Source organism: Micropterus salmoides, unplaced genomic scaffold, assembly GCF_014851395.1.
Source record: "Micropterus salmoides isolate LMB-PRFRI ecotype aquatic unplaced genomic scaffold, ASM1485139v1 Ms_hic_scaffold_7, whole genome shotgun sequence".
Lineage (NCBI taxonomy): Eukaryota > Metazoa > Chordata > Actinopteri > Centrarchiformes > Centrarchidae > Micropterus > Micropterus salmoides.
Genome location: NW_024044459.1, coordinates 37805848 through 37824996, shown reverse-complemented (window position 1 = coordinate 37824996; position 19149 = coordinate 37805848). Strand labels below are relative to the sequence as shown.

The 19149-nt window shown below is 43.5% G+C and overlaps 2 protein-coding genes across 2 annotated transcripts in view; one reads left to right on the top strand and one right to left on the bottom strand.

The window, feature by feature from the left end:
- Positions 1–10991, bottom strand: part of ak8 (adenylate kinase 8) — a 20286-nt gene extending 9295 nt beyond the window's left edge. The window contains exons 1-6 of the mRNA XM_038703360.1: positions 10784–10991; positions 10565–10649; positions 9298–9347; positions 9069–9179; positions 8616–8684; positions 83–164 (exon numbers count right to left, since the gene is read on the bottom strand). Of these exons, the coding sequence (XP_038559288.1) occupies positions 83–164; positions 8616–8684; positions 9069–9179; positions 9298–9347; positions 10565–10649; positions 10784–10867 (481 nt within the window). The 5' untranslated portion in view covers positions 10868–10991. The remainder of the gene's footprint in view (positions 1–82; positions 165–8615; positions 8685–9068; positions 9180–9297; positions 9348–10564; positions 10650–10783) is intronic.
- Positions 1–19149, top strand: part of LOC119891504 (scavenger receptor cysteine-rich type 1 protein M160-like) — a 1270577-nt gene that overhangs the window by 195910 nt on the left and 1055518 nt on the right. The window lies entirely within an intron of this gene.

Genomic DNA, 19149 nt, shown 5'->3' with positions numbered 1-19149 from the left:
CACAGTATACTTCAGTGATATATATGCAGTATTTATACTTTATACACAGTACATGACCTCTGAGCTCATATTTTGTTCTCACCAACATGTTCAGGGATGACTCCGGCCTGCTGGAGACTCAGAGCCTCCAGACGAGTTTGAGGGACCCCCTCCAACACCCAGCCCTGTAACACACACACTCACACGTTTGACCCTCTAGCCCTGTGGGGACGTCTCATTAGCCATTTTAGCTAATTGTCAAGCAAATTTTAACGTCTAAAATGTTGCACAAAAAAGTGACAATGTGAATTAGGCGTGTTTCTATAAACTAAAAGTAGAGGTTGCAAACCAGAAAATAAATCAATCACATGGATCTGAGAAAAATAGAGAGAGGTCTTCAGGAATGTTTCAGCTGGGCAAGTAGCTACTAGCCACGTTTTTATGAAGTATAGGAATATTTGAGAAGACGCCGACAGTGGAAACAGCTGATCAGTCGTGCGAGGTAAATGTTCACTATGTCAAAACTTATTCAGCAAAGATATTTCCATCTCCTGTTCAGTGCATAACTTTGATTCCAAAAAGACAAAATAACACCTCACGCGAGGAGGTGAGAGGAGCTGCAGAGGATGAACCCTTCAGGCGTTAGAAGGTGAGTTCAACATGACTCCGGCTGACTTTCCCTGATCTGACCTGTCAAACGTGAGCTGCGAAGACAAAGATCAGGACACGAGATCAGGACAAAAAGGTGGTTCCAACCTGGTGCAGCCGGAGAAAAGCAACTGCGGTCGCCTTGCTTCCGTGAGGTTTTAATGTCATGTGACATGGTGATGTTTTGCAGTGCCGGCGAAAGTCGGACAACATTTCTAACCAGCATGCATCATGTTATGATTACTGATGATGTTTCCTTCAGCGCCACCCTCAGGACAAACTTCTACATGCAGGACTCTGAAGGTGTGTTCAAACAGGCGTCATCCAAAGTGAGATTAACGTGAATGTGCTCAGGGTGACGAGTCCAGAGATCAGAGGCTGAACACAACACTTTCTTCCTGTTTTCTCCAGAATCATGAGTTTTTGTGGCACGGCATGGAAACGCTGGCTGGACGTCTGCGGTCTGGAAGGACAGAAAGGTTTTCACTGCTGATGCTCAGCCCTGAGGATCCGAGTCATTGCGGATCATCAGGGCTGAGATTATTGATCTCACGGGCCGGTGAGAGGCAGCGGAAGGTGGATGGGACAGGCCACAGCCCGGTCAGTAAAAACCTCAGTGAACTCCTGAAGTCTCTTCAGGACATCTAGAACATCCTGAAGGACTCCTGAAACTACCTTAATAAGGGCCCCTTGAACATCCATGAGGACTGCTGGTGTTCTTGTGTTGACTGTTTAAAAGACGCTGCAGTGTTTGACTCTGCGTGAGCTGAACTTCCAGCTGCTCGTTAAAGTCCGTCTCTGACTGAGGCTGACAGCAGCTGGATCCTCTGCTCTCTGCTGTCTGACTCTCTCAAGAACACCGTTTGTTTAAAGCGGAGCTGCGGCAGTCTCACTCAGACTTTCTGACACGGTAATCCCTCAGTGCTGCCTGCCAGGCTGAATAAAGACGACTGACAGCAGCCCTGACACACACACACATCTGACAGGCTGTGTGTGCGCCGGATGAACTGCTGTCTGCTTTAGTTCACTGGCTGTGAACAGTTGATCAGTTGCCGTGTTAAAGATATTGATTATCCTGTTTTACAGCCGTCTCCTTTCTAATGGAGGTCTATGCAGTACACCGTCTGTGGGCCGCAGTCATTTTGTGGCCACTGGGACAAACTGCCAGCAAGGCAGAGTGGCGACAGTAATGTTGTACTGATACAGTATCAGAAAAGGCTATCGACAGGGTTGTTAACGAAACTAACAAAAACCAGGTGTGCAGAACATTTTCATTATTGTCTGTTTGCAAAACTAACTTAAATAAACTAAAGTTACAGAGTAAAGGTCTTTAGTTTTGTGTCAATTCATTTCAAAGGGTCTACATTAGTCTAGTACTTTGGGTGGATATGATATCGGGTGGAAAAGACATTGGGGGGCAGCTGGTCTGACCGGACCATTAACTGATAGGTAGCTAATATGCTTTTGTCCTCGGCATGAGGAGCTGGCCCGCTGCATGTCCAGTGGCTGTCCTGCACCATGTGAGGGAATCTGAAATAGGGCGTTTTTGCTTTGTTCATCAGGACAGCTGGAGTCAGAGTGGCATCTGGACCGCTGTTACAAGACCCTCTTAAGAGAGTGCTCATGTAACGTTACGGAAAACTTAGTCAGTAGGGGTCTGCTGCGTAGCTGCTGCGTTTTGAACATGTTTTCTAATAATAATGATGTTTGGTTTGTTTGTTGCAGGTAATGGGTCGCTGTCTTGGTGGTTTTCTTTTCTTCTTTTGGCCTGGTGCCCACCCTGTGTGGGGGGTACATGTAGTATATTGATTGACATGTCTGCTGATTAATATATTTACTGCACTTCAGCTGGTGTGTGTGTGTTATGGGGTAACACATCTCAGCCAACCTGTCTCGTTGTGCTTCACACAGTTTTAATCACAGGACCTCTTTGTGGGTTAACAAAGGTTTAGATTTTAATATAATACTTGTCTTCTGGGTGTTGGGGACGTGTTGTCTGTGGTTCGAGGGGAGATAAAGCATGTTCAATTTCTAAGCTGTGCTAGTTTTTAGTCCCCGCCCCTCGCCTGGCATCGTGGTGGCAACAGTCGGGAGAAATCAGCCCATATTACTAAAAAAAACTGAATCCGACACTGAAACTAATTAAACCTTAAAAACGAATCTCAACCAAACTGAAATTGAAAACAAAAAGTCAAAACAAAATAAAACTGTAATAACCTTGGTCTCAGGTGTCAGAACATCACACAGAGAACATCTTAAGGACAAGGACAAGTCATCCCGATAGTTACACAGCAACACGTCCATCCAGTGTGGACGTTCAAAACAGATCCAAACACCTTCAGACGAGGTCAAACAACAAGTCGGACGATATGTTTTTTCCACAACTTCATCGTCTCAGTGACAGCTCCATCTGTTGAGGAAGACCCTGGGATGTAGCTGAAAGCTTTGGAAACACAGTAAGTGGACGTTGTGCTGGGAAGTTTTCTGTCTGACAGTAAAGGGAGAGTTAAACAGACAGTCAGGCAGCGAGACAGGTAAAGTATTTAATGTGACAGGAGGAGGCGGGGTCCTGATGGGCACTGTCAATCATCCTCCTCTCCTCCGTTCACACCGACAGACAGAAGATAAACTCACAGTCCCTGGTGTGTGTGTGATGAGTTTAGCCTGCGGCCAAAAACAGCCAATGGCAGATGAAAGCAGCTGTTAATATCACACACACGCACACACACACACACAAACACTGAAACAGTAAATGCTACAATGAAGCTAAATGCTGGAGGACAAAAGAAGCAGCTGTTTTTAGAGTTCAGAGGAATTGACAAATGCTGGTTTATAATGGCCATACACTGTAGCACACTGTAACACACTGTAACACACTGTAACACACTGTAGCACACTGTAACACACTGTAGCACACTGTAACACACTGTAACACACTGTAACACACTGTAACACACTGTAGCACACTGTAGCACACTGTAGCACACTGTAACACACTGTAGCACACTGTAACACACTGTAACACACTGTAACACACTGTAGCACACTGTAGCACACTGTAGCACACTGTAACACACTGTAGCACACTGTAGCACACTGTAACACACTGTAGCACACTGTAACACACTGTAACACACTGTAGCACACTGTAACACACTGTAACACACTGTAGCACACTGTAACACACTGTAACACACTGTAGCACACTGTAACACACTGTAACACACTGTAACACACTGTAGCACACTGTAACACACTGTAACACACTGTAACACACTGTAACACACTGTAGCACACTGTAACACACTGTAACACACTGTAGCACACTGTAACACACTGTAACACACTGTAACACACTGTAACACACTGTAGCACACTGTAGCACACTGTAGCACACTGTAACACACTGTAGCACACTGTAACACACTGTAACACACTGTAACACACTGTAGCACACTGTAGCACACTGTAGCACACTGTAACACACTGTAGCACACTGTAGCACACTGTAACACACTGTAGCACACTGTAACACACTGTAACACACTGTAGCACACTGTAACACACTGTAACACACTGTAGCACACTGTAACACACTGTAACACACTGTAGCACACTGTAACACACTGTAACACACTGTAACACACTGTAGCACACTGTAACACACTGTAACACACTGTAACACACTGTAGCACTCTGTAACACTCTGTAACACACTGTAACACACTGTAACACACTGTAGCACACTGTAACACACTGTAACACACTGTAACACACTGTAACACACTGTAACACACTGTAACACTGTAACACACTGTAACACACTGTAACACACTGTAACACACTGTAACACTCTGTAACACACTGTAACACACTGTAGCACACTGTAACACACTGTAGCACACTGTAACACACTGTAACACTCTGTAACACACTGTAACACACTGTAACACACTGTAACACTGTAACACACTGTAACACACTGTAGCACACTGTAACACACTGTAGCACACTGTAACACACTGTAACACACTGTAACACTCTGTAACACACTGTAGCACACTGTAGCACACTGTAACACACTGTAACACACTGTAACACTCTGTAACACACTGTAACACACTGTAACACTCTGTAACACACTGTAACACTCTGTAACACACTGTAACACACTGTAACACACTGTAACACACTGTAACACTCTGTAACACACTGTAACACACTGTAACACACTGTAACACTGTAACACACTGTAACACACTGTAGCACACTGTAACACACTGTAGCACACTGTAACACACTGTAACACACTGTAACACTCTGTAACACACTGTAGCACACTGTAGCACACTGTAACACACTGTAACACACTGTAACACTCTGTAACACACTGTAACACACTGTAACACTCTGTAACACACTGTAACACTCTGTAACACACTGTAACACACTGTAACACACTGTAACACTCTGTAACACTCTGTAACACACTGTAACACTCTGTAACACACTGTAACACTCTGTAACACTCTGTAACACACTGTAACACTCTGTAACACTCTGTAACACACTGTAACACTCTGTAACACACTGTAGCACTCTGTAACACTCTGTAACACACTGTAACACTCTGTAACACACTGTAGCACACTGTAGCACACTGTAGCACACTGTAACACACTGTAACACACTGTAGCACACTGTAACACTCTGTAGCACACTGTAGCACACTGTAACACACTGTAACACACTGTAGCACACTGTAACACACTGTAACACACTGTGGCACACTGTAACACACTGTAACACACTGTAACACACTGTAACACACTGTAGCACACTGTAACACTCTGTAACACTCTGTAACACACTGTAACACACTGTAGCACACTGTAACACTCTGTAACACTCTGTAACACACTGTAACACTCTGTAACACACTGTAACACACTGTAACACACTGTAGCACACTGTAACACTCTGTAACACTCTGTAACACACTGTAACACACTGTAGCACACTGTAACACTCTGTAACACTCTGTAACACACTGTAACACTCTGTAACACTCTGTAACACTCTGTAACACACTGTAACACACTGTAACACTCTGTAGCACACTGTAACACACTGTAACACACTGTAGCACACTGTAACACACTGTAACACACTGTAGCACACTGTAACACACTGTAACACACTGTAACACACTGTAGCACACTGTAACACTCTGTAACACACTGTAGCACACTGTAACACACTGTAACACACTGTAACACTCTGTAACACACTGTAACACACTGTAACACACTGTAACACTCTGTAACACACTGTAACACACTGTAACACACTGTAGCACACTGTAACACACTGTAACACTCTGTAACACACTGTAGCACACTGTAACACACTGTAACACACTGTAGCACACTGTAACACACTGTAACACATTGGACAAACTGTAACACACTGTAACACACTGTAACACACTGTAACACACTGGACAAACTGTAAAACACACCATAACAAACTGTACAACACTGTAAAACACACTGTAACACACTGGACACACACAAACACAGTTACAGTCACCACTGAAACCTGGTAAAGGACCCATAGAATTACCTCCGTGACCACTAGAACCTCCTATAGGAACACAAACAGGACCCAGTGACTCTATGACTGCAAAACCTGCAAAAGGAGCACCAGAACCACCTCAACGACCACTAGAACCTGCTAAAAGTAAGCTAGAACAAACTACAGAACCCCTGGCACCTGTTCAAAGACCCCAAGAACCTCCTCAATAACCTCTAGAACCTCCTATATGACCTTCAGAACCTCCTTAATATCCTAAACACCTGCTAAAAGCACATTTAAACCGCCTCGTTTCCCCTTTAGTCTGTGAATGTGTTTTATTGTCTAACAGCAGAGCAGTTAGTGTGAAGGTATCTGAACAGAGGGCAGACGTTCAATCAGGCAGATAAGCGCAGTTGTGAGCCTCAGTTTGTGTTGTTGTTGTTGTGAGAGTATTGCTGACAGCAGCTTCATTTTCTTTAATTCTCCTAAACGGATCAGAAAGCAGCGCTCGGTGTCCTGATGAACGCTGACAGGAAACAGGACGTGATGCTAATGAGGAGCAGCAGAGAGGACGAGCCCGAGTGAAAATAACACGCGTGATGTGACAGCAGCGCGTCTGTTTGATCAGCCGGTCTCCGGGGAGACGCGCCAACACGCTGCTCGGCCCGCTGGGAATCGTAGTACGACACAGCGGCGACCAGAGCGCTAATTATTATCATCACAGCAGCACATCAGAGACTGAGAGAGAGACAGACAATGAGAGGGACAGACAGCTGATCAGATAATTTACCGGCTGTTTAAACAGACGCTAAAACTCTTCACAGGTTTACTGAGAGACTGGATTTCACATCTCTGGAAAGTTCTCACACAGAAATCATTTTATCCTCCGTCTGCACCATCAGCAGCTTCGTAGCAGAAACACACCATTACGCCTCTGTTTAAATGTAAACCATCAAAAATCATGTTCGACTGTTGTTAATTCTTTGTTTGAGGGGTGGGGAGGACGCCTGCAAACCAAAACCCCTTAAGGGAGTTTGATTTTAACATGTAAACGAAGCATACTGGGTCCTCTTTTAACTATTCCTCACTGTTATCGTGTCTGGTTTCAGCCTCGAAGACGTGACGGCTGCAACACTGCGTTTACTTTAGTGATGATCTAGCTGGGATGGGGATCACGTCGTACACTAACATGTTCTGTTTGATATTAAAGACTGTGGCTATAACTTATTTATGAAATCATCCATTACTGTTGCTTTTTTCCTTTTTACTGTTTCTTGTCTTGTATTAATAACATGTTTTAGTGTTGTCGTTATTTTTTATAGTTTTTGCCATTGTTATCTTTCGTTTCTTTTGGAAAGCCCTTTGCTTTTCTTATGAATTACCATACCATGTGACCTGACTCAGGGGTCTGTTCACAACGCTGCTACGACATAATTTTCTAGGACAACACAAGAATTTCCAGGACATTATACTTCTTCTCTTATTTTCCATGTTTTCCAGGACGCATGGCAACCCTGTTAAATTACTCTTCAGCGTTTCCCCTAGGATGGAGTTGTAGCGCAGGGGGAGAATTTGTTTTTGTGTGCTTGCAAAGTTTATATCTGGACATAACAGAGAATTTATATCCGTGGAATTCATTTATATTTATACTTTATTCATACATATTTCTTTACCTACCAAATTCTATTACTATTTCTATTCTTTATGATGTGTGCAACTGTGACACAAGAATTTCCTCTGGGGTATTTCTGATTCAGACGGCTCAGCATCGAGCCGTTTCGGATCTGACCTCCTAATAACAGCAGGAAAACCTGTTAATATGACCTCAGATAAATTCTAGACTGTTCATGTTTGCTTTTTGTGTCATTACAAATGTTGATAAAAAACAGGACACATGAGAACCACCTCCCTTCTGAAGAATCACCAGGCGTTATTGTGCCTTATATTGTTACTACGCCTTACGTAATATCATATTGGAACAGTATAAGAGAGAGTGTGCCCTGGGATAAAGTGTGGTCATTACCCTTTAAATATCTGCTTACTAAAAATTAAATTGATTCACCGGTTCTACCCAGTAAAATCTTTAAAAAGATATAGACTGAATATTGAAACTGTTCCTTCTGTAAAGCTGCAGAGGAAAATAATTCCCGTTTATTTTGGAACTGTCACCCTGTCTTTAAGAACTAGGTGCATTTATGGACTCCATAAAATAATCATAAACCTGCAAAGCTCAAAGGACTGATGCTGGAACCGAGAACTCAAGTTGCAGCTTTACCCTGGATGTTAAATTATTTCTGTACTCCTGGAGAATGAAATGTTGTACGTATGTGCTGACATTTTCAGTAAAAAATAAAACAAAAGCTGGTGGTAGCTGAGAGGCGGGTGAAGGTGAGAGCCGAACACAGCTTTACCCTGTTGAAGCAGTCGATCTCGTTCAGCCTCTGTTGAATCAGGCGGACCAGCAGCTCAGCAGGAACCTCCTGAACAAACACACAAAGGTTCAGGTCAGCTGGCGGAAACAGCTGTGAATCAAGGTTCGCCGTGTCCAGAAGAGTCGGTTCAGTAAACGAGTAAAACTACATGGACCTCCTTCCTCGGACTGTTCTGATATTTATAGTACTTTGAACGGCGGCGCTCACAGCTGCACCTGTTCTCAGGACCGACTGCAGCCCAACACTCAGGGCTTCGGTTTGAAAGATGTTAGAGAAGAAGAAGTGTCTCTTTGAACGCTGCCGTCACGCTCTCATTATTACCGTGTCGACTCAGCGGTTTGCATGACGGTAATCACAGTGAGCGCCGGCTGGGGGTCGGAGGTCGCAGAAACTGAACAACGCGCGTGTGTGTGTGTGTGTGTGTGTGTGTACCTGCTCTGCCAGTGTGTACTGGCGGGCCTGGATGCTCAGCTCTGATTGGTCCTGCAGTAAACCTTCTGCAGTCACGTGAACAGCTCTCAGCTCTGCACTCAGCTTCCTGGCCTGAAGGAAGACAACCACAGAAGAAGAAGAGACTCTTCATCGCCGCTCTGACGTTGGTTTGGATTCTTCCTCGTTGGTGTTCACACCGAGAGGTTTAATCGCGACTGAGGAAACTCACCACTGAGTGTTTCCCGACAGCTGGAGGGCCGAGCAGCAGGACCCTGGGAACTGACCGAGAGGAGAGAGGGTCAGAATCTGAGGGCTCCACTCAGAGGTCACTAGATGTCGGGTCTCTTTGTGTCGTTGCTTACAAAGCAACAACATGTTTCTAACGAAAAGATTGAAAATGCACTCACAATGTTTCCCAACACATCCTCACCCCCAACTCGTCCCATACGAGAAGGGCAGAGTTAGCAAGAATAAATATGCAGCGTCTGGTTAGACTTTGAAAAGAAACGTACGTTAACGTCGTGAAAGGTCACAATTTGGTTCGATTTAGGTTAAAAAAAACTATGTTACATAGTCTGGATCCCTCAATGAACTCCAGACCTGAACCCTACTGATCCTCAAACGGAAGGACGTCCAGCAGCTGCGTGATGTCAACCTGTGAAGCTCTCGGAGTTCACCAGAGGCAAAATAATGGTGGACACTTTGCGCCCAGTTTGGACATTTTCCCTCAGGGGCGTCCTCACTGTTTAGACATTAACGGCTGTGTGATGTTATTCTGAGGGGGCAGCAGTGTCATTTCTTCAGTGTCGTCACATGAAAAGATAGAATCAGATATTTACAAAGATGTGAGATCATCACTCTTATCCTGTATATCTTTTTTTCATTAGTATTATAATGTTATTTGGACATTTTTGATCTCTTTAATTCATCTATATGTTCTAAAGCACCAAAATATCTTACCAACATATTTACCTGGCAGCAAACTTCACTCTGATTCTGAAACTTACGTAGGATAAACAACGTGACTTAAATAACAACATTTAAAGTCTAACAGACAGATTCTGAGAACGTCTTCAGTGAACCGATGCCCTGATGTTTCGGGGGCCAGAGAACCAGGATCACACTGGATAATGTCGGACACAGCAGGCTGTAATCATTTACATGAACGTGTCTGGAACACCAAAGAGAAGGAGGGTCTCTGAAAGGTCTTTACTGATTTGACGGCTGTGGAGTCACAGCTCCCTCTGGTGGCTGCAGACGCGTTTGCCTCATCAGTGTGTGACAGTTTAACATGAGACCCGACAGCAGCAAAGAATCTGCGCGTGGCGTCCAGCAGCTGTGAGGAGATCAAGCCGACACGCTTCCTTCGTTTCGTTTGAACCTCCAGGAAGGAACTTGCAAAGGTTAGAGAACTGTAAATAAATCAAACGATTCAATCCAGGGGCCTCGGGCCCCCAGTTAAGAACCTCGCTCTAACAGTAGTCGTGGTAACTTACTGTCCACGCTGCTCCTCTGCAGCAGACGGATCAGGTAACCGATCGGATCTTCAGGCTGATCGATCATCAGACCGGACAACAAGCTCTGAAACACACACACACACACACACACACACACACACACACACACACACACACACACACACACACACACACACACACAGCCTCAGCGTGTCCACCTGTCTGCAGCTTCAAACTGTAAAGACGGTCCTGCGGTACCTGCACCAGGCGGAAGACGTTGTGTTTGTCAGCGTAGACGGACATCTGAGGAGGAATCCTCAGCGGCTTCACCGTCTCATCCATCAGGGCGAGGAGGACGAGGAGGAGGAGGAGGAGGAGGAGGAGGAGGAGGACGAGGAGGAGGAGGAGGAGGAGGAGGAGGAGGAGGAAGGCCGGGGCTCTGACAGCAGAGATGCTGGTCAATCTTTTTCCTGAGGACCGTGAACGCATCACATTTAGAAACTCCAGCACAGCAACAGACGACAACACATAAAGATCCTGGTCCTGGTCCGAGCACATGAATCCTGTCCAAAGACTCTGAGGTCTCACTCAGATCCACGTCAGTAACTCTGACCATAATGATGCTCGTTTATCTATCTAATGTGGTTTAATGTGGTTTACATGTAGAAAAACATCTGCTTTTGTTTCATTTTCACAATCTGAACCCTGGACTTTAAATCCAGTCCAGGTTTGAAAGGTAGCGGCTTTTGATCTGGATTCTGGAGCAGGAGGGAAACAAGCTGCCAGCAGAAAACAAAGTCATGAATTTGCAACGTCTGAACATTTGTTGTCAGTTTAAAAGCTTCTTTATCTCACCGTCACCTTCTGCTGCTCCGTGAACCGGTAACCGCTGGAGAACAACGCGGGAGGAACTCACCTGTCACCTGCTGCTCAGCTGCTCAGCGGGTTGCTAAGAAGCGTGTTTCTTGTTGTTAGGGAAGGACGTCACCAACGCGCGTGCGCAGTGAGATCGGGATACCCGGCGTCTCCTAGCAACGCCGCGCAGACGCACAAACAGGAAGAGGATCTAAGAAAACAAACATCTGACTTCCGGTCCGTTGTTATCTTCTTTTACTCATTATTTTATACATAATTAATATATATAGTGCATATTATATAGCAATATATGTACACTGTATATACAAATATAATATTAATATATACTTTGATATAGTATTTATAAATTGTATTATACATAAATGTAATAATTTATTGATTTTATATATATCATTATTTTATGTCCTGCACTTTGATCTAATGGCAAATGCAAGTAGTGTCGACTGAGACCAAGACCAGTTCCCCACATTATACAGAATAAAATATGGAACGAGATCAGAGGTGCTTCTCAGACTGATCTGAAAAGATCCACATTCCCATTAAAACACCCACATCCAAACACTGAAAGCTGAAGTCAACGTCAGCGTCTTTATTCAACGCTCCTTTTCCATGTTACACATTTTTAATTAGGGTTATTGGTTGAGTTTGAAGCAACAAGTTTTACATCCAATCAAAGTTAAGATGTTAACGAATAAATCAGACAATGCAAAAGCAATTTATTGATACTCCCAAAGTTATGGTCTTGAAATAAAATCCAGAGTCCTTAATGTCCGAGACCATCAAAAGGTGGTCAAAGACCGGTCTCGAGTACACTAAATTCAAGATATTTAAATTAAAATAATAATAAAAAAACAGTGAAAAGCATTTACCCCCTCCCTAAAACTGCACTGAGCCACAAAGTTTAATGATTAAAATCCTTCAGAAATCTTTTTGTTTCTTTGCGTGTGACTTTCTATCCAATTCATGCTATTTTTTGCTTCATCACAAGTTCATAATCTTTGTGATCAAATACACATTTTTGTTGTGTCCCCAGGTTTACGCCCCCAAAAAGTCTCTTTTCTTCAGAGTTGATGATATTGTGACTGATGACCGAGAAGGTCAATGATAACGTTTATTTCTGTTATCAAATTATTTCTTAGAATTTTTGGTTTCATTTGAAAAATACAAATTTGTGGTAAATCACTAGAATGTGCTCAGTGTCCTGCCATGTGGCTGTATTTTATTTTTTACTTTGTATTTGCTATAAACTCAAATACACTGGCTCCACCTCCGCAGGCTCCAGAGCGGATCTGTCAGATCCTTCAGGGGCAGGTTTTAAAATCCTGAGTGAAGATGTGAAACTACATACCTGCACTTGCTATAAATTTGTTTAGTGTATTTGAATATTTCTGCATATTGTTAACCAAAGTTCATTCCTGTTAATAAATTGTTTTTGAAAAAATAAAAATTAAGATAAACCACATTTTTTTTCACTTAAGTTTGGTCCATCATTTAACCAGTTGCTAAATAAATTACAGGATAAAAACTTTGATGACCCTTTTAAAAAATGTTTTAAATAAGTTTCCAGAGAGACCAATAAACATTTTAAATAGTTGAACGTGTTTCAAAAAACAAAAACATAAGTTTTATTTGTAAGAGTCACATTCAGTTGAAGGGCCCTCTGATGATACATCGGCGTATTGTAGGAACAAAAACGGAGCCTGGAGAGGAGGTTTAATATTCTGAGATAAAGTCATACATCTACGAGGAAAAACTGCAGGAAAGTACTTATTAAATTATCTGAGTACTGCTTCCACCAGTGTCACCAGGTTCTCTTCAGAACTGGACGATATCAGCCGGGAACCTGAGCGGACTGTTTGGTGTCAGCCTGTTTTTAAAAGTTCAATATCAAGAACTAATCAGGACCCAAAGATCAGACAAGTCTTTATTTCTGTGTCTCCAGGTTTGTTATGCTCGAGCTGTTTCCTGGCAGCAGATCTCTGAAGCAACAAGGCGCCAGAAGGAAACACCAACCGCCCCGAGATGAGATCCTCAGAGACTGATTGGTTCACGTTGAATCAGCTGGACGTCCCACAGAGGACAAGGGGGACTCTTTGGTCTGAAACTGATCCCCGTCTGTTTTTGTCAGTTTGACGTTTCCTTCTGAGAGTCAGGCTCAACACGTCCTGTTTTCTCATCTGACTCCTGATCCTGAGCTGCAAACCCGAAGACGTTTCTCCCAAAATCAAGAAGCATGTAGGTCAGGTTAGATTCAGACTAATCATTCAGTCTCGCTGGTTTGCAGGCGGCAGCTTAGACACTGAATGAGTCCGCGAGCTTCTTGATCTCATTTCAGAGGAAAAACTGGTTTTACAGGCTTCTTGTTCCAACATTAAAGAGGTCATATTATTCTCTTATTGTTTTTAGCTCCCGAGTGAAGCATCTCACTTCTATAAGATCTTTGTTGGGAGCTGCACATGTGCAGTACCTATAAGAACTACCAGCCAATCAGAAGCAGAGTAGGGCGGCTCCTGACATGCAGGTAAACAGGGCTTCGGTTCAGCTGTACATGTTTGGGTGGTGAGTTACTAATCTGTAACACAGATTTCATAGTGTTTTCCCTGAGCTCTGTCTCTACATCAGCTTCATGTCCTCGGACTGCCTGGAGGCGCTCTAACGTTGTTAGCCACACTAGCCGCTAGGTGAGCATCATGCTGCGTGTTACAGAAATAAAGGCCGGACTACAATCCAGCTGTGTTCAGTTCAGGAGCAGAGTTTTCTGTGGGAGATGGGAACTCCCTTTGAGCTTTTTCACTTTGCAAACCTGTTGCATGCACAAAAAAGATTTATAACCCACTAAAGGAGAGGGGAAAATGCAGAATATGACCTCTAAAGCTTATAGTTAGGGATGGCTCAGGTGAGTCCTGAACCATCCCTTAGTTATGCTGCTATAGGCCTAGACTGCCGGGGGATTTCCCATGATGCACTGAGCTCCTCTCTCCTCTACTTTCTCTCCCTCTGTATGCAACCTTATCCCATTATTGCATGTTACTAACACAACTTCTCCCCTTTCTGGTAGTCTTGTGCTTTCTCGTCTCTCTCCTGTCGTGGTGGTGTCCAGCAAACGATGTGGGCTTTGTAGATCATTGGCAGACTTTCTGGGGAAGACCTGGTCTGATCCGGAGAGACGGCATCCATCCCACTTGGGAAGGAGCAGCTCTCATTTCTAGAAATCTGGCCAAGTTTATTAGTGGACCAAATCCATGACAACCCAGAGTTGAGACCAGGAGGCAGAGTCGCAGTCTAACACACTTCTCTGCTCCTCCATTTCAGGAGTTACTTAGTGAAAACCCTGTCTGCCCCCCGACCATTGAAATTATTTAAAAAGGTAAACAGAAGAGGAGCTGTGCATAAAAACCTCATAAAAATTAAAACCACAAGAGCAATAGTGCAAACGAATAGGAGAGTTAAATGTGGACTCTTAAACATCAGATCTCTCTCTTCTAAAGGTGTACTAGTAAATGAACTAATATCAGATTATGATATTGATTTATTTGGTCTTACTGAAACCTGGCTGGGTGATGGAGAATATGTTAGCCTAAATGAATCCACCCCTCCCAGTCATATTAATACTCACATTCCTCGAGGCACAGGCCGAGGAGGTGGAGTTGCAGCTATCTTCGACTCTAGCCTACTAATCAGCTCTAAACCTAAACTAAACTATAACTCATTTGAAAGTCTTGTTCTTAGTCTTTCGCACCCAAGTTGGAAATCACTGCAACCAATTCTTTTTGTTATAGTGTACCGAGCACCTGGTCCGTACTCTGAATTCTTATCTGAATTTGCAGAGTTTTTGTCAACTTTAGTCCTTAAAACGGACAAAGTTATTATTGTAGGGGATTTTAATATTCATGTGGATGTTGAGAATGACAGCTTCAGTACTGCGTTTATCTCTTTGTTAGATTCCATTGGCTTCTCTCAGAGTGTTCATGAACCGACTCACTGTTTTAACCACACCCTCGACCTTGTTTTGGTGTATGGTATTGAAATTGAACATTTAATAGTTTTCCCACAGAATCCCTCTTTATCCGACCACTGTTTGATAACTTTTGAGTTTGTATTGCTGAACTACACGCCATTGGGCAAAAATTTCTATACAAGATGTCTGTCTGGTTTCTTTTCAGCACTGTAGCCAGGCTGACAGAGAGTCACAGCTCTATTGAGCCAAGTATTCCCATAGCTCTCAGTAGTTACGATTTCATGAGCTTCTTTAATGATAAAATTCTAGCTATTAGAGACAAAATTCACCAAGACCTGCCCTCAACTGGCACCAACTTATCTCTAAACTCAGGAACCTTAGAAACAGCTGTAGAACCAGATACATGTTTAGACTGTTTTGCTTCCCTCAATCTTTACCAACTAACTTCAATAATTTCTTCATCTAAACCATCAACCTGCCTCTTAGACCCCATCCCGACTAGGCTGCTTAAAGATGTTCTACCCTTAGTCAGCACCTCTATACTAGATATGATCAATCTATCTTTATCAACAGGCTATGTACCACAGTACTTTAAAGTAGCTGTAATTAAACCTCTTCTGAAAAAGCCCAAACTTGATCCGGATGTTTTAGCCAACTATAGACCTATATCTAACCTTCCATTTCTCTCCAAGGTTCTGGAGAAAGCAGTTGCTAAACAGCTGTGTGACTTTCTACAGAGCAATAGTTTATTTGAGGATTTTCAGTCAGGGTTTAGAGCTCATCATAGCACAGAGACAGCACTGGTGAAAATTACTAATGACCTCCTTATTGCATCAGACAAAGGACTTGTCTCTGTACTGGTTTTATTAGATCTTAGTGCTGCATTTGATACCATTGACCATCAGATCCTATTGCAGAGACTGGAATATTTCATTGGCATTAAAGGAACCGCTCTAAGCTGGTTTATGTCCTATTTATCAGATCGATTTCAGTTTGTACATGTTAACAATGAGTCCTCCATGCACGCCAAAGTTAGTCATGGAGTTCCACAAGGATCTGTCCTCGGACCAATGCTCTTCACTTTATATATGCTTCCTTTAGGCAATATTATCAGGAAACATTCCATAAGCTTTCATTGTTATGCAGATGACACTCAGTTATATCTATCGATCAAGCCAGATGAAACTCATCAGTTAGCTAAACTTCAAATGTGCCTTCAGGATGTTAAAACCTGGATGACCTGTAATTTTCTCATGTTAAACTCAGATAAAACTGAAGTTATTGCTCTGGGGCCTAAGCACCTCTGTGACGCATTATCTAAAGATATAGTTTCCCTGGATGGCATCGCCCTGGCCTCCAGCACCACTGTGAGGAATCTTGGAGTTATCTTTGATCAGGACATGTCGTTTAAGTCTCACATTAAGCAAATTTCAAGGACCGCCTTTTTTCACCTACGTAATATTGCGAAAATCAGGAACATCCTGTCTAAAAATGATGCAGAAAAACTAGTCCATGCATTTGTTACTTCTAGGCTGGATTACTGCAATTCCTTATTATCAGGCTGCTCAAAAAAGTCCAGACTCTTCAGCTGATCCAGAATGCTGCAGCACGTGTTCTGACAGGAACCAGGAAAAGAGATCACATTTCTCCTGTCTTAGCTTCTTTGCATTGGCTTCCAGTAAAATCCAGAATAGAATTTAAAATCATTCTTCTTACCTACAAAGCTCTTAATGGTCAGGCACCATCTTATCTTAAAGAGCTCATAGTACCTTACTACCCCACCAGAGCACTGCGCTCCCAGAATGCAGGGTTACTTGTGGTTCCTAGAGTCTCCAAAAGTAGACTAGGAGCCAGAGCGTTCAGCTATCAAGCTCCTCTCCTGTGGAACCAGGTTCCAGTTTGGGTTCAGGAGGCAGACACCATCTCCACATTTAAGAGTAGGCTTAAGACTTTCTCTTTGATAAAGCTTATAGTTAGGGCTGGCTCAGGTAGTCCTGAACCATCCCTTAGTTATGCTGCTATAGGCCTAGACTGCCGGGGGATTTCCCATGATGCACTGAGCTCCTCTCTCCTCTACTTTCTCTCCCTCTGTATGCAACCTTATCCCATTATTGCATGTTACTAACACAACTTCTCCCCTTTCCGGTAGTCTTGTGCTTTCTCGTCTCTCTCCTCTCTCCTATCACTTCCTGCAGGTGTTTCTGGCTCTGGAGCTGTGGAGTCTGGATCTGTGGTTGCGGGTCACCTGCTGCCCCTGTGTTCCTGCTCGACACCCTCTGCTGCAACTACTATTGTTGCTAGTCTTATTGTTATTATTGTTATTATAATCATTAACATTACGATGGTTACCATTAACACTATTATAAATATCTGTACCGTTTTTCATTTAGTCTATAGCAACATTACCTTCACTGTGTGTATATTGTGTAGGCTGCCTCCCTCCCCTCTCTCTCTCCTTACATCTCTCTCTCCTTACATCTCTCTCTCTCTCTCTCTCTCTCTCTCTCTCACCCCAACCGGTTGAGGCAGATGGCCGCCCACCCTGAGTCATGGTTCTGCTCGAGGTTTCTGCCTCTTAAAAGGAAGTTTTTCCTTGCCTCTGTCTCCTAGTGCTGCTCTTGGTGGGAACTGTTGGGCTTCTGTAAATAACATCACAGAGTACGGTCTAGACCTGCTCTTTTATGAAAAGCGCTGTGAGATAACTGTTGTTGTGATTTGGCGCTATATAAATAAAATTGAATTGAATTGAATTGAATCTCCTCTCTCCTCCTATCGCTTCCTGCAGGTGTTTCTGGCTCTGGAGCTGTGGAGTCTGGATCTGTGGTTGCGGGTCACCTGCTGCCCCCGTGTTCCTGCTCGACACCCTCTGCTGCAACGACTATTGTTACTAGTCCTATTTTTATTATTGTTATTATAATCATTAACATTACGATGGTTATCATTAACACTACTATAAATATCTGTACCATTTTTCATTTAGTTTATAGCAACATCACCTTTACTGTCTGTACCTCTGTGTGTATATTGTGTAGGCTGCCTCCCTCCCCTCTCTCTCTCTCTCTCTCTCTCTCCTTCACCCCAACCGGTCGAGGCAGATGGCCGCCCACCCTGAGTCATGGTTCTGCTCGAGGTTTCTGCCTCTTAAAAGGAAGTTTTTCCTTGCCTCTGTCTCCTAGTGCTGCTCTTGGTGGGAACTGTTGGGCTTCTGTAAATAACATCACAGAGTACGGTCTAGACCTGCTCTTTTATGAAAAGCGCTGTGAGATAACTGTTGTTGTGATTTGGCGCTATATAAATAAAATTGAATTGAATTGAATTGAATCTCCTCTCTCCTCCTATCGCTTCCTGCAGGTGTTTCTGGCTCTGGAGCTGTGGAGTCTGGATCTGTGGTTGCGGGTCACCTGCTGCCCCCGTGTTCCTGCTCGACACCCTCTGCTGCAACGACTATTGTTACTAGTCCTATTTTTATTATTGTTATTATAATCATTAACATTACGATGGTTATCATTAACACTACTATAAATATCTGTACCATTTTTCATTTAGTTTATAGCAACATCACCTTTACTGTCTGTACCTCTGTGTGTATATTGTGTAGGCTGCCTCCCTCCCCTCTCTCTCTCTCTCTCTCTCTCTCCTTCACCCCAACCGGTCGAGGCAGATGGCCGCCCACCCTGAGCCATGGTTCTGCTCGAGGTTTCTGCCTCTTAAAAGGAAGTTTTTCCTTGCCTCTGTCTCCTAGTGCTGCTCTTGGTGGGAACTGTTGGGCTTCTGTAAATATCATCACAGA